This window comes from Dasypus novemcinctus, chromosome 4 (assembly GCF_030445035.2).
Source record: "Dasypus novemcinctus isolate mDasNov1 chromosome 4, mDasNov1.1.hap2, whole genome shotgun sequence".
Taxonomy (NCBI): Eukaryota; Metazoa; Chordata; class Mammalia; order Cingulata; family Dasypodidae; genus Dasypus; species Dasypus novemcinctus.
In genome coordinates this window covers 3,923,321-3,938,930 of record NC_080676.1, presented here as the reverse complement: position 1 = coordinate 3,938,930, position 15,610 = coordinate 3,923,321, and the positions used below count along the sequence as shown (strand labels likewise).

At 52.0% G+C, this 15,610-nt stretch overlaps 1 protein-coding gene across 1 annotated transcript in view; it reads right to left on the bottom strand.

Annotated features, from left to right (window-relative positions):
• EPHB1 (EPH receptor B1) overlaps positions 1 to 15,610 on the bottom strand; it is a 458,872-nt gene that overhangs the window by 80,332 nt on the left and 362,930 nt on the right. The window contains exons 7-9 of the mRNA XM_058294989.2: positions 11,283 to 11,445; positions 7,454 to 7,562; positions 6,566 to 6,630 (exon numbers count right to left, since the gene is read on the bottom strand). Coding sequence (XP_058150972.1) covers positions 6,566 to 6,630; positions 7,454 to 7,562; positions 11,283 to 11,445 — 337 coding nt within the window. The remainder of the gene's footprint in view (positions 1 to 6,565; positions 6,631 to 7,453; positions 7,563 to 11,282; positions 11,446 to 15,610) is intronic.

The window sequence follows — 15,610 nt, the reverse complement described above, 5'->3', positions numbered from 1 at the left end:
GAGCAGACAGCAAGTGTAAAAATGGGGGGGGGGGGGGGGACAGATAAAATAAACCTTTTTTTTTTCAAAGAGTTGTTGACCTAAAGGACTGAAAACTGGGCAACGTCTCAGAGGAAACCTACCGCTGATGGTTGATGAGCACTAGAGGTGTTTGGCTCCATCTGCCTTTGAGGGTCAGGGCCTGGGCAATGCATGGCTGTCTTTTTCCGCGACAGAGCAGAGGTTACATGAGGATACCCAGCCGGGGCTTGAGGAAGACTCCAAGAAGGAAGCCCCAAGGTGGGCAACAGGGTGCAGGGAAAAGTCAGGGGTGTAAGGAGGACCTTCCTGTTTGGGGATCTCATCACATTCCCAAGATTTGCTCCTGAAACGCAGTTACTGCCGAATACCTATCTCCTAAAGAAGGAAAGCGGATCACGAGGCCACTTCCCATCGAGTAGGGCATTTCAGTGAAAAGAGCTCGGTACCTTCCCACTATTTGGGTATCAACATCCTTCCAGGCAAGGCCCACTGAGGTCCTGCTGGGGTCCAAAGGGCAACAGCCAGTGAGCTCGAGCCTAAAAGAATTAACAGCTTCTGGAGGCTCGGGCTTGGAGCCAGCAGCAGATGCACTGGGTGAATCCAGTTCATTAAATTTGTTTGACATTTATTAAGCACCCACTGTAAACGCAGCCACCTTTTGTCCCAAAGGGCCTTCCCTTCTGTCCTTATCAGTTACTGATGCTCCTGTAACCTCCAGAAGTGACAGCCAAAGTCTCTGCTGTCTGTCCCCCTCCTCCAAGGGCTACACCTCCCCATCGGCTAGTGCTAAAGGAGATTTCCTGCAGATTGGATGCCGTGTTCTCTGCACTTCTGAAATGCCCACCACCCAGAGTCAACCAGGCCGGATGTGGAATCTTGGAGCTCGACGGGCTTCTGGGTGTAATACAGATCAGCCTCCCACCTAGAGCAGGAATCCACTCTACAACCTCCTTTACTGAGCCATGTAGATGCGGTTTGAACACCTCTGGGGCGAGAGAGATCGCCACCCGCCAAGACAGCGTGCCCTCTGTTGGACAGCTCCAGTGGGGGACGTGTGTCTACACTGAGCCCTTGAGCTTCATGAAGCACACCTCCTTTCTTTGGCCATAATGACATTTCACAAGCTTGTTGTTGGCCCTTCCGCCCCCAGCCCCATGACCCTGCCTGCGTTCCTCTGGCCCCCAAACACTGGTGTTTTCCAAATCTCTTCGGTAAGCGATCAGGACTTGTCTCTCCTCTTGACGCAGACTGCTCTTTTCTGGCAGGGGCCCCAGAACTGAGGACATCCTCCAGATGGGGTCTTCCCAGCACAAAGGACCGCCAGGCTGGGCATCGCCTCCACTGACCTCAGCTTTAGCTGGGACCTCACAGTCAGGCAGACTGAGCTTCACCAACTGGCATCGCAAATGTCACCACTCTAGGCAGGTTACCTGTCCTCTTGGAGGCTTTGCTTCTTCACATACGAAATCTACCTCATGGTGCTGTTTTGAGAATTAAATTAATTGACATACACAAAGGGCTGAGCACAGTAAGTGCTGAAAGCTGGTGATTACTAGTATTATCGTTCCACAAAAACAACAGTGCTTGCCTCTTTTATCAGTTATTTATCACTTGTATTAAGCATGTGATCAACTAACACCTGATCTTTTTTTTTATGCAAACTAATTGTAAGTCAGGTCTCCTCCTTTTCATACTGCTTTGTTCTTGTTTTTACCTAAACATTAGATTTTAAATGTATCCCCTGTACCATTTCATCTTACAGGTTTCACATTAGCATTCAAAGCTGTTGGGGAATTCTGGACCTTGGTTCTGCCTTCTACGGTATTGGTTATGCTTTCCAACTGTTTCCGACAAACTCAGAGAGCATCCCTGTGCTGGCATCAGACTCATGGATTTAAAAAACAACCAAACGAACAGGAGATTGAACAGGACAAAGACTAGAAGAAACCAGTGACTGCCTTCCTGCCTGACAGAATCGCTAACCTTTCTTCTGGTAAGAAGAGAAGCTCTGTACCCACTTTACAATGCTTTCTCTTAGGAGACCGTCATGTATTTGTGCTGAAATAGGAATTCGCTACATCTGCAAGTCCTCTTGAATTTTCTAAATGTGCAACCCTAGTAAGTGAGATGAGGCACCCCCGATTTGCTCTTAATGAACCTAGGTTGCTTCCCAATAATCACTGAAACCAATTTCATATGCCCAGAAACCGTGTCCTTCATGGTCTCTTTGAGAGTCTGACAGCCATCGACCCCCTGCTCGCTGTTTGCTGATCTCTGCTCTGTCTTCTGCCCCGTGTGAAAATGAGGGTGTTTGCCAGTTGGGTACCTACCCTGCTTGTTTGAGCTTAAGCACAGCAGCTCTGTGATGCATTCTCAATTTTCTGCAACATAGAGGTTTTCTTAGGGATGCCTTCTGAAAGCCCTTGAACTCCTAACATCCCTCGACTCCACACCCCCCACACACTCTTTCCAACTTCCAGAGAGTCAGAAGTTGGCAAACTCTCAACCACTATAAAGTAGAGTTATCTGATGTTTCCCAAGTGTAGCTACCCACCAGAATCATCTGGAACCTTTCTAACGATAGATTCCCAAGCATACGCAAGTCCACCCGGATCATCCTCTCCAGGCAAGGTTCAGGCGGCCCGTGCTTGTGAGGACTGGCTCACGGGAATCATCAGAACACACCTACCGGGCGCGTCCAGGGCGCGCTGAGCCCACACTCCCATCCACCCACCCTCGAGCATGAGCCACAGGCCCCGGGGTCTGCCCAAGCAGCCTTCACCTTTCCCGTTCCCAGCCTGCCTTCACTGTTGTCTCTCTCTGCCCAAATCCCAGCTCCCGTTTCCATTCCCGTTCGCCGTGCCTCTGGGTCAGGGCCAACACACAGCGGCAACCCAGAGGCTGCCTTGCCTTCTCACAGTTATCAGATGTGCCAGAGAAGGTTACACGTAGAGCAGACATTTCTGTTGCGTCCTCTCCTTCAGCCTCTGTGGCAGCTTGAGAGGAGGGTCTTGGAGGCAGGGCCTCCAGTCTCCCTGTGGGGCCCTGCGCCCTGCCCGCAGGGCAGCGGTACAGGAAGCCCGCTCAGACCCTAGCTGATGAGGCTGGTGGGCTGCTGCAGGCATCCTGGCGCCCCAGGGCAGGAACCCTCAGCGCCCTGGCTGCTGTGCGCATCCCACAGGGAGGTGTGTGGATGTGGGTGGCCCAGGGAGGCCCGTGTGGCCAATGTTCAGATCACGCCTTATCCATGACCCATCTCTCTGTCCCCTGCAGCAGGGCCTGGAGCAGGGGGGCAAGCTAATCCCGGGATTATTCCTGGAGCCGCCCCAGATGACCAGGAGCACTGAGCCTCTGGGTACAGAAACAGCGTGATGTGGAGGGTGTGCAGGCCAGGTCGGCCTCCACGAGCCATGTGACCTTGGGCCGGTCCTGTAGCCGGCTCACACTGACCCCTACCCCTCGAGTGTTGGTGAGGGTTAGACGAGTTGAGGAGAGTGACCAGAATAAAAGCCCCATGCATATCCCAGTGCATAACTGAGGGCCCTCTTCCTCCACCAGCGCCTTGAGTTTCCTCTTCCGCTAAATGTGTGCTGAGCCCCCCACCCCACTCTACGAGCTTCGACTGTGACTCTCCAACAGTAATGGCTTTGTCGGAGGGGTGCAAGCCACAGGAGAAGAAGAGCTGATGCAAGTCAGTGCACGATGCTGTGAGTTTAGGGAACCTGGGTGCAGAGAGGAGCCAGGGGCCAGGGTCTGGGTGAAAAGGAGAACAGTTATAAACAGAGGGAATGGAAATGAATGAAAGGGGAACAGAACTGAAAAGAGAGCAGGCTTGCAGGGCGGCGGAGGGAGCGGACTCTGGCCCGAGAAGACCCCAGCATCCACCCCCGTCTTTTCTACACTATGTTGTCAGGTGTCTTCACAGGCTGCAGCAAGGCTGCTGTGGTGGTTTGGAGCTGTAGGTACCCCAGAAAAAGTATGCCCCTCATCTTAATCCATTCCTGTGGTGTGAACCCACTGTAAGCAGGACCTTTTGATGAGGCTACTTCAGTCGCCCTCAATCAGGCCGGGTCTTAATCCTATTCCTGGAGTCCTTCAGAAGCAGAATGAAATTCAGACACAGAGAGAGAGAGAGCCACAGAGGGAGCAGCCAGAAGCTGAATATGGATGAAACCTGGAAGACAAGGGAGAGGCCAGCAGACTCTGCCGTGGCACAAGCTAAGATCCAGAGATTGCTGGCGGCCAGCGCCACCCAGAATGCCATGGTCTTTGGGGGAGAAAGCATCGCCTTGATGACACCTTGATTTGGACTTTCTTTTAGCTTCAAAACCATAAGCTAATACATTCCCATTGTTCAAGCTGACCCACTGCATGGTATTCGCTTTGAGCATCAAGACAGCTGCCAACGCTGCCGACTGGGCATTGGATTTTCTCTGGACCCAAGGTCCAGGGAAGGGTCCTACTATGTGGCCTTAGAGAAGCGGCTTTGAGCGCTTTGGAAGCACCCTTTGAACGTGTGGGCATAATGCAGTGACCCTCCAGAGCAGCAGTGTGGCCAGATCTGGTTGAAGGGGCCGAAAGGGCACCAAGCTCCACCTGCTCTCCGTGCTCAGGGACTGCACCCCACTGCTTAGCTCGCGGGCCTTCAGCAAGGGGAGCTCTCTCCAAGGTGCCCGGCCCTGCTTCGGGGCATCTCCTCGCTTCAAAGTGAGAGTCCTCCTTCGGATCCCAGTCCCACAGCCTGTGGTCCTAACTCTGCCTTCAGGCTGACACGACTTCTTCCAAGGGTCTCATCCAAAGGCCTCGTGGGATGCCACTTCTGAAACGGGCCTTCGGGTGGCTCCCCGTGGCGAGGAGTCACCCCCAGAAGGGAGGGGGCGACGACGTCAGTACCCTGAGGCCGAGGCAGGGAAGCAGGCAGGTGGATTCAGGTGACTCTGATCCATCCTAGCGGGTGGGGTGGGTGCAGCATCACTGGCAAATCCTAAGACACGGCCAGAGCCCTCGCTTTCCAGCTGGCGAAGCCAAAGCCCCGCCAAGAAGGGGTAATGCCTGGGCCAACCTCAGCAGAAGCGTCTGTAGCTCACCAAGCAAGGGGCAGAGCAGCCAGGAGGCGGGAAAGGAGAGAGAGCCCAGCAGCCTTCCTTCTAAACCCGGGGACAGCCGGTTAAACGGAGGCCCCAGGCCCCCTAAAGGGGGAAGCCAGGCCTCACACAGGATCGTGAGTGAGGCAGGGGCTGTGCGTGCGGACCCAGATCGAGGTCAGTTACTGATCGCGGGGGCTGCCCAAGACCCCCCTGGAAGAGCGTTGGGGCCTTTGCCCTCCCAGCACCAGGTCTCCAGAGGCTTGGTCATCTACCAACACTCTTGGCAAGACCTTGAACTTGGATGGCAAGGCCCCAGAGGACAAACACGTGTCCACACTGTGTGAGCCGCACAGCCCCAAGCCTGCCCAGCCGGGCTCCGTCACCACACTCTCCCTCTCGGGGCATCTGCTGCTCTGCAAGTCCTGGCACTGCTGTCCTGCCCGGGGAGCCGTGCAGAAGGGAAGGGGCTGGCCCCTGAGAATTTCTGCCTCTGAGCCCATTTCCCTCCTGGAGGCACCGCCTTGGAAGGCCGGGCCTGAGATGAGATCTGTTTTCCACGCTCACTGCTGAACCAATAGGAAGAAAAGGGCTCACATTGCAACGGGGGGATTTAGGTGAGATGCAGCTCAGAGGAGAAGTCTGCGACACAGCGTGACACAAAGCACTGGGACAGATTGCTGAGGGTATCTGTGGAATTCAAAAGGCGTTATTCCGAAGCAGAACCCTCTGCTGGAACCTCCCAAACCTCCTGCTTTCTGCATGTAGGAGGCTGGCCCAGCTGGCCTCGCGGGGCCGTCCAGCCTGCCATGTCGAGCCTACCATGTCCCGGTCCTGCAGGTGAAAGCAGAATCCTGACATAGGGTACCCTCACACTTTGGTGAAGAGAAATTTGTCTTAAAATTTTTATATATTGGTTTAGCAAAAGAGAGGAGCAGGATCACGAGTGTGAAAAACTTGTAAAGGTCCTGCTTAAAAGGAAACACTTGGGAGGCATCCCAAGGCTCTGGCCCCTTGGGCTGCACTGTCTTTTTAATTCTCTACCTTCAGGTTCTGCAGCTTATCTGTGAATTTGGTTAACACATTCCCCAGCGCTCCCCCGGATAAGATAAGGCAGGAGATGTTAATAGAGAACCCTCCATCTTTTCCCACTAGTCTGACTTCAAGTGACTTGCTACACCCAATATTTCCTGGCATTCCGTGCCTTATGTAGGCTTGTCAATGCCCAAGATGGTCTGCCGGCCAGGTGTCCAATGCATGCCCGCACTGGGCAGACTGCAGACGGGCAGGGCCTGTGCTCCCCGGGGAGCTGCAGAGAAAGACGGCTGCTCTAGCACCGGGGTTGGAAGCAGATGGGCTGCGGACGAGCCTGACCGGCTACAGGGAGCCCTCGGAGCGCCCACCTGCTTGACTCGGGGGTCTGCCAGGGGCCAGGCAGTGGGTGTCAGCTTTCTACTCACCTCGGCCAGTGCTGTAATGCTGGAGCTTGTCGCTGTACACGGCTTCTTTGCTGTAAGCCCGTTTCCTGCAGACACAGAGAAGGGGAGCTCTCAGCTGGGGCAGGCACCCGTGTCCCCGCCCCAGGGGCCTCCTCCCAGGCCTTATGTCCAGATAGGGGCTCTCCTCAGTGATCAAGGCTCCCCATCTTCCAGGGCTGGGGACTGGGCATCCTAAGGTTTAAAGCTGAGCTCCTGCCCGCGGTCAACATTCTGGCTTGACCGCCTACAGGCAGAGGGGCCTGCCTGCAAGTAGGGCTCTTAGGGGAGCGCAGCAGGGCGGTGGGCCCTCGTCAGAGCCCGGGGCAGAAGAAGGAGGACCCGAGCCGCCCTCAGGCCACACTGTGGAACTGCTGGGGGGGAGCCAACTACAGGGTTGGCGCAGCAGAACCTGTGCCAACCTCTGAAGGCAGCACCAATAGCATAAAACCTTGCAGGGCCGTCAGGGCCAGCCTTTCTGCAGAATGCAGAGTTTCTCCTTTCCTCTGCGGCTTCTCTCCTGTCCACCTGTCTTTTGTCCTCTGCTAAGGGTCTTCCGCCTCCAACTCACGGACGGGCTGATGCAGAAGGTGTGGTGCTCGAGTGGGTCAAATGCAATTCTGTCACTGTCACGCTGAAGAGCCGCTTTGCATAATAGGGTAAAATGAGATTTGAGGACGGATGCTGTTTATCGACAGCCTTGCCCAGCTCTCACGGCAGATTTTGTCCCGGGCACGGAAAAAATAAAAACCCGGGAAGATTCCATCCCTGGATTGAGCTGGAGTGAGCATCCTGCCAGGCCCTGCCTGGTCTGCACAGCCTGGGAGGGGCCTGCGGGAGGGGAGGGGCCAGCAGGCAGGAGCGGGGGCCTACCTGCTGCAGACGATGGAAACGGCCACCAAGGACACGACAAACACCACCCCGGCCGCCGCCGAGCCGGCGATCAGGGGCAGCTGCTCCCTCAGCTCAGACTTGTAGTCGTCTAGGCGAGAAAGAGGCATTAGATTGTCCCCGCGTGGCCTTTGCATGCAGCTGGTACTCAGTGCATGATAACATACATGCAGAGCACAGTTTCTATGCTCCTGTGCTGTAAACCCAAGCAAAAAGAAGCATAGTCTTTAAGCCACAAATAAACAGAAAACAAAACAAAACATAAAACGAATGACGATGATGATAAAAACAAAAGAGCAGTGACAGAGAATCTTGGAACGGAGGGCTGCTGGCATTTGTCCCTGGAGCAGAGAGGATTCCCAGTCTATGTCCTCTCTTGTTCAGGAGATCTCTCAAAGGACTGGGAGCCGTGCAAGGATATGTCTAACGGAAGGGAAATAAAACCTACAAGACGTCTTAAACACGAAGTTGCTGAAACACAGCACTGTCACCAGAGTCACTGCGGTACTTAAAGAGTCAGCCAGCCCAGCCCAGCGGCCCCACACTCTAAGAGCTCCCACTCAAGAAGAAAGGGTCAAAGCTTTTGCCAAATGTTAAAAGGTGGGAAGTGGGTCCCGAGGAGGGCAGAGCTCTTCCATTCCCTGGCTGTACCATATGAATGTTTTGTGATCTTGGACAAAATGTTAGTTCATCTCTGACCCTCAGATTCCCTGTCTGTTTCAAAACAAGATGAAATCACGTGAAGCACTTTTCACAGAGTCCGCTCTTTCATGGGTGTCCAAATATTAATTCTCCTTTCCTTAACCCATATAAACCACTTGGCCTATCGTTATCATTGTTACGGTTATTCTTTTACTTGGTTTTAACAAACCATTATGTAATGTTAGGCATATGGAAGTCAAGCCATTTATGCTCTAACAAATCATGGCTTAGTAAAAGTATGTCCCAAATATTGCATGGGACATACTTATACTAAAACGTTATCCATTGTTTATCTGAAATTCAAATGTAATGGGGCGCCCTATATTTTATAGCCACTCTGATAATAGTACTTCTTAAAGTGAGGCCCCCCTGCCTGCATCACAGCCACTGAGGCCGCTGTTAAACGTGCATATTCCTGGGCCCCTTCTCCCATCTGCTGAATCAGAACCTTAGGGTATCTGCATGCTCAACAAACATTCATACAATATCATGTTGGCCACAACGTTATGATTATTCCTTGTCTGTACATTAGTATTTTTCACCATTTGTGAAGAAACATTAAAACAAGTTAAATGGTAGTGTGCCGAGTTTTTTTTTTTATTCCTTCTTTTCAAGATGGTTGTTTAAGAGTAAACCAGTGGGAACCCCTTGTGAGCATGCTCAGTATCGTTGTGGAAAACCAAGAGGGCCTCCAACTGTAACAATGTTCATGGTTGTGATTTTTAAAAAAAATAAAATTCCAAATGTTTATTTAAAAAAAAACACACAGAAACAAACATTCAGGATCAACTTGGGCTCCACAATGTTAGAGAACCAGCCTTCAAATATGTGGACAGAGACAGAGACTTCTACAGACAAGGCTGTCGGTTCTGGATGCTTCCCACACGGTCAGGGGTCCACGGACTCCCAAGTGGTCTACGGAAAGATTTCCATGAGCTTGAACCGAGATCATCTTATCTTTTTTTTCTCTGACTGCTATGTCTGCAATAAATAGATGACAGTCGCATTCATTTCACCTGACTGGCAAAGGGTTCTGTGGAACAAAAAGGCCCCTGCACTAGGGAGACATCAAGTTTTATAATGAAAGTAGAGTTTAGGTTGTCTTCAGCAGAGAGATTTTTGAAACATAGTGTTTTTTAAAAAAAAAAATCTAACCCAAAAAAGAAGCAAGGGACCATAGCAAGGCGTTGGTAACAATATCCTTATAGGTTACTGACCACATAAGGCAGTGTGAAACCTGAATGGCTTTTTAAAAATTAGGCAGCTAAGTCGAATGGCAGCTGAGAGCAGCCTGGGACCGCAGTGGTTCTGCCCCACGAGGAGGTCACCTGCCCAGAGTGTGGTCACTGACCTTTGGCGGGAGCCGCCCCCGAGGTTGGGGACCCTGTAGGTGCGTCTTTGTGGCGCAGACTGGAGCGCGCAGACTGGAGCCTGCAGGCTTGTAAGCCTAATTACTACTGATGCGTGAACCTCAGTCACGGAGACAGGAAATACTCCAGCATTTGGCCACTTACCAGGACTCTTACATCTAGGCCCTCTTGGGTTTACAAAACTTAACTGCCAAATGTAAAAGGAATAGCCTTCTTGGGAGAAATTTGTTACTTCTTGATTTGTCTAGCAGAATTGCCAGGAGACCAGTACTCCGAGCACTTTGAGTTTTGGGCTTTTAATCCTGTGTACCTCCTGATGCCAGAGTGCCCATAAATCTCGACGGTCTGTGAGGTGCCAAGAGGGGGGTAGAATCCTTAAGGAGAAGAAGACACACTACCTTCTTTTCACCAGCTGCATCCTTAATCTGAATGAGCTGACTCACCTTTCCACCCCATCCTCAAAATATGAGTGAAAATTCACCTAAAACAAATCCAAAACGGGTAGCAAACTCCAATCCTACAGGGGCCAGACAGTTGAGTGAAAGAAGCCAGGTGTGACTCACTGGCAACTGGCGTGCACCAGATGGGGAGCTGTTGCCTGGCCCCGAGGCAGGAGCCTTGCGCCAGAAGGCCCACCAGCATTAGCCTCTCTTAAAATTTTTACGGGAAGATATCCTAATTTTATATGAAATCATCTGTATTTTAAATGTTTCCAATTAATTTTGAAGTTGTTATAAAATACCATGCAAGTTAATATAAAAGCTCAAGCCCTATCAAGCCCAGTCTGAGAACGTTGGCCTAAAAATATAATGCTTTGTAAGGGCCGACTGTTTTCTGTGTAATGTAACTAATAAAGGAAAAATTAAAGGCTTTCAATCAGTTGCATCAGGGACAGATTGATCAACATTTGGAAAACTATCAGGAAACCGCTAATAAAGAAGGATGATAGATAGATTGATGGATAGATAGATATGGATTAGGTGATAGCAAAGGAAAGAATGAGTAAACACAGTGAGACATAACCCATGTACAAGGTTAATTAAGGTTTATCCTAAGGTTTGTTAAAGCCACAGGGACATTAGATCTTTATAACTCAGAAAGGACACAGGGGACTGGGGGAAATAGTTATAACTGGGAAATAATAAAGCCCAAAGGTCCAGATATTTTTGGTGACAAACTTGCTGGCCTTGGGCACAATTTGGCAAGCAGTGTCTCTTCTCTCTGGAGATACCTGAGCAGAACTTACCTGAGGTCACATGCGAAGCTGCTTCAAAGATTCTGAAACCGCCGATGCATGGGACTGTCCCACCCCAAATTTAGCCTCTCCCTTTCCTTCCTGGAGACCTAGGCTCATGTAATTAAGAGGTGAGCTCAGACCCAAACCCCAGAAACAGAGGAGCCAAGTGGGAGTGAGGGAGAGAACGGCATGGGCATCTGGGCCCTGGCTCCATGAGAATATTTTGGGGTCTGGCTGCGGCACAGATGCATGGCCCGACATGGCAACCTCCTGCAGAGATCCTTCAAAGGCAAGTTCAACGACGTGTTGGGAAAGAGACGGGGCAGACCTCAGATGGACGCCCTGCCCGGTGACTCCCGCCCGTCTACGCGGCCCCACCGGGGTACTAACACTTCAGAGGGAATTCCACCGCCACCCGGGGAGAGGCCACGGTCTGAGCGGCCAGCTCGGCTCCTCGGGGCTGCTCCCCTCCCCGGGACAGCATCTCCGGGGCGCGCCTCACCGTCCGTCAGGGTCTGGAAGCACATCTTGCCGCTGAACTTGCCGTAGCCCGCCACGGTGCGGGCGCGCACCTGGACCACGTACACCATGCCGGGCCGCAGGCCGTCGATGCGCGCCGTGTTGGTCTGGCTCCGGGCCATGGAGGAGTTAAACTCGCTGTGCTCCTTCAAAAGCGCAAGGGTGCGAGGGGTCACCGGCCCACCCGATGCCGTCCCCCAGCCCTGATCCGCCTCGGAGCATCCAGCCCTGAGCAGTTCTCCGTCCCAGCACGTTGTCGCCAGCCCCAGGCCCTCCCTCTGAACAGGGGCAGAGCACTGTCCAAGGGAACGCAGAGCCCGCTGTGACCCACGGTGGCTACGCTCTGAAAGAGGAGTCTGAGGAAACGGCTGCATTCTCAGGACCTGGCAAGGGGCTCAGTATCCCCCAGGACATACACCTAATGCGCTGGCTTCTGATGTGCAATGACACAGCACACCCGGTTCTGCAAAATCCCTGTCTGACATCAGCAGAAGTAAGCAGGGCAACCTCCCTGCACCGGCTGCCTCTGCTGAGCTCTCTTTTCTCTCCTCGCTCAAGAGGCCACTCCTCCCAAAGGCTGTTCTAGATCATTCCTCCAGGCTGTTCAAGTCTCATGCAAATGGCTTTGCTGCGGCCCTGCTGAGGAAGTCAGGGCCATTCTGGACCATCTCCAGCATCCGGCATCCTCTCTTGCCTTGCCTTGGCCGGTATCTGTCTGCATGCCCACCCCCAGCTCCCTCTCCACCAGCCCATATCCCCACTCCCCCCAGCTACCCAGTGGACCAGCCCTCTCCCCATCTGCTTCTCTCTCCAGCACCTTCCACCTGCACCCTGCAGTCCCGGCTACATGTATGAGCATCCCCGGGTGTGCACAGACTTCGCTTGCGTTGCTCATCTTTTGGACTCTTCTACCCATTAAGAGTGTGGTTAGAGTCTGTCTTTGCTGCTAGTCTTGTTTCACATGTGGTTTGGGCATGGACTCTTGTAGCCTCCCATCTTATCTGCTCAGCCCATCAAACTCCTTTTCTAGAAGTAATTTTATCTCATCTCTGACTTTCCTTAAACCGACACCAGTAAAGACAAACCTAAGGCCAGGTTTACCTGGCCTTTGTGATCAAATCGGCCCCGCCCATGGGCCCTTGCTGAGCTCTCCTCCAGGTCTGAAACGCCTCTCTTGCCAGCTCCTCTGCTTCCTCCCGGTTCCTTAAGCCCATATCCCTCAAGGCCTCCCCTCCTAGGCGGCCCCACCCCTACTTCAGCCCACAGGATGTCTTCACCATTGCCCATCATCACGCCTCACTCCCCGCACCTTCTTAGGCCCCAGCCTGGCCTCTAATCACTTTCACGTGAGCGTATCTTTCCTGTACAACGATTCTCCAAGTGTGCAAGGGCAGAGTGTGGAGTGTGGGCCCCTCCCCTTCTGCATCACGGGTCCTAGAACAGCATGGAAGGCAGCGGGAATGAAGAGCTTGGGTCACTGGGAGGGAGGCCCCCAAGTCCCACGTGTAGATCTGGGGTACTGTGATGTGTTCTTGAGGCTATAGTTCAAGAGGGATGGTGACATGTGAGGGGAAAAACTGGTGACAGGAGGTCTGAGGGCCACATTCTCAAACGGTGAAAGAAACTTGGGGAGTTGAGCCAGGAGAGGGGAATATGGTACAACGATAAGAACTTAACACTGTCTTTAAAGGTTGAGGTGACCTAATGTGGGTTCATTCATTTGTCCACTCAGTCAGGCCCGTGGCCTGCAGGTACAAAGGCATGGCCCCTCTATGCTGGGGCAGGCCAAAGAAAAGGGCAGGCAGTGACAATGGCGATCACTGAGTGTCTCGGCAGAGGACAGCTCAGGGGCTGTGGGTGCACAGCAGGCCACCCAGCCCAGTCTGGGAGAAGAGCAGGCAGGGGTTCAGGGAGACAGTGACAGGAGTGGGGTGATGGACGATGGAAGGTGTTAGGCACATAGGAGAACGCGGGGAGTGAGGACAGAATAAAACGTGTAAGAGCGCTTCAGAACCCCCAGAGGAATCGAGTCTACTGGACTGTGGGTAGCCTGGGGGTACAGAGGAGTGATGCTGAGGGACCACAGGTTTGGGACCAGCTCAAACAGAGCTGAAAGAGTCCTACCTACAAAGAGGCCGGTGCTAACCCTAGTGAGGGGCTCTTCGCGCGTCCCCTGGAGAGGCGGCCCTGGGAGGGCTGCCGCACCCAGGTCATCTGATCTTTGGATCTACATAAACAGAAAGCGGATGCCCCTGTCCCCCTTCAGGGATCCGATAGAAAGAAGACTCTCCTACCAGAGGGATGCCACCAAGAACTGAGCTCACTACTATCTGGAGACACTGGAGAGCTGGTATCCACAACTGGAACAATTACCTCATCACCTCACAAATAAAGATCAAATCCTGTGGCTGCAAAACGCAGGCCGCAGCCGACAGCCTCCGGCTTTGCTGGGACGGGACGGGGCCCTGCCCTGTATCGGCATTCGGATTGCGGGGACCACATGTTAACCCATGAGCACTTAACGGGCCACACCTTCTTCAAGCAGGTCGGTGATTGCAAGGCGAGCTCGTGCCCCACAAAACCACTAATTACCTCCAGGCAAATGAGTGAGAGGGAGGGACAAGCTTGCTCTCTTTATTTCTCATTTTTGTCACTTATGACTGATTTGATGAGTATGTGGGAGAGAGAAGGGTGCAGGTGTTGAGGGCAGAGACCGCCCCTCCCTTCTTTCTCCATCCCCAACATGCGGCACAGGCTGGCGCTGCCTGGGTGGCCAGCGACGCAGTGCTAAATGAATGAATAAACAGCACACTTCAGTCCAGTTATTTGAACCAATCGATTGAGCAGAGTATATTGCCAAGCTCTGAAAGAGTTTCTATGAGAAAATGATCCTAAAATTGGAAGGGTAGAAATTCCCAAGGCCTAAACCAGCCCGTCCTAGCGTAGACAGCTATTATGAAGTGCAAGTAAACCGCTTGACGCTTAATCATTAAGACAGCCGAGAGCAGATGTAGATGCTCCTCCTATGGTTTGCCTACAAGCGCTGACACCAGGAGTGAAAAGTGCTACAAGACAGTAAACAAGAGAGAATGATGGATGGAATCATATTAAAATGGGGAAGGAGATGAACATGGAAGAGGCTCTAGGAGTGTCATCAGCTTGATGACATCTGAGCTCTCTATTAATGAGCGATTGGAGGAGGTGAAAGCATCATTAATTCTATTCACAGAGCTGAAACCGAAGGGTGCCTGAGCACAAAAAGCGAGGGTGATGCAGGACAAGAGGCCCACGGAGGCTTGTCAAGCCTTGGCAAACTAGTGCCCATGGGCCAGCCACCTGTCTTTGCAAACAAAGTTTTACTGGAACATAGTCATGCCCAGAAATTATCCTATCTGTTGTCTATAGCTGCTGCCATGATATAGTCGCAGAATTGAGTCCTTGCAACAGAAATGTTATGGTCTGCAATCCGGAAATATTTATGATCTGGTCTTTTGCTGATTCTTGGTTTGGATGAAGGAGCTGGCTGAGATGTCCCTGGGGGAGAGGAAGTGACACAGAATGAGAGATTGGTGGGTTTGGGTTCTTTGGACTGGATCCAGGACATCTACTGGGCTGAGTCCTAATTCCCCTTGGACCTGCCACAGACCAAGATTCCTCGGCCACGTGGAGCAGGTGGGCTAATAAAAAGTGACAGAGCGTTCTGGATATAAGCATTTAGATGTAAAATTAAGAATCAATCTCTTTTTCAGGGCCACATTGATTTTGAGATGCTCAGCCTTGAGGGTGATTATATCCCCTTCCATAATGAGTCTGGAAAGTTCCACCCTTGAAATATAATAGAACTGTCTATAGCTCTGGTTCAGTGATTCCCTACATGTGACCTGTGTGGTCCTGCTAAGTCATTTCACTTTTCTCTGATGTGGCTCTTTCTTTTTTCCCTTTAAGCATCAGAGCTAATGTATTTCTGTGTGTCTGGTGCATAATAGGTACTCACTATATGATGAAATATTCTTATAGTGGTTCTTATTTAAAAACACCCTCACAGGTTAATGTCTTTTTCTTTAGTCCTATTAGAAAAGGTAAAGGCAATGGAATGGATTTTAGAGTCGAGCACTTCCTAAAGGAAGGAGAGTTGTGTAGTAGCACGCGGAATGGTAACTGATGCTCTGGCAGTGCATCTTCTGTGCTCCCAAGAAAGCATTCTTTCCTCCATGGTGGGACAGTAACGTGCTTCACTGAGGTACAGAAGATGCCTCGGGCATGGAGCTGCTGTGCGCGTGTGCCTGCTAACAATTAGTATAAATTACTAAG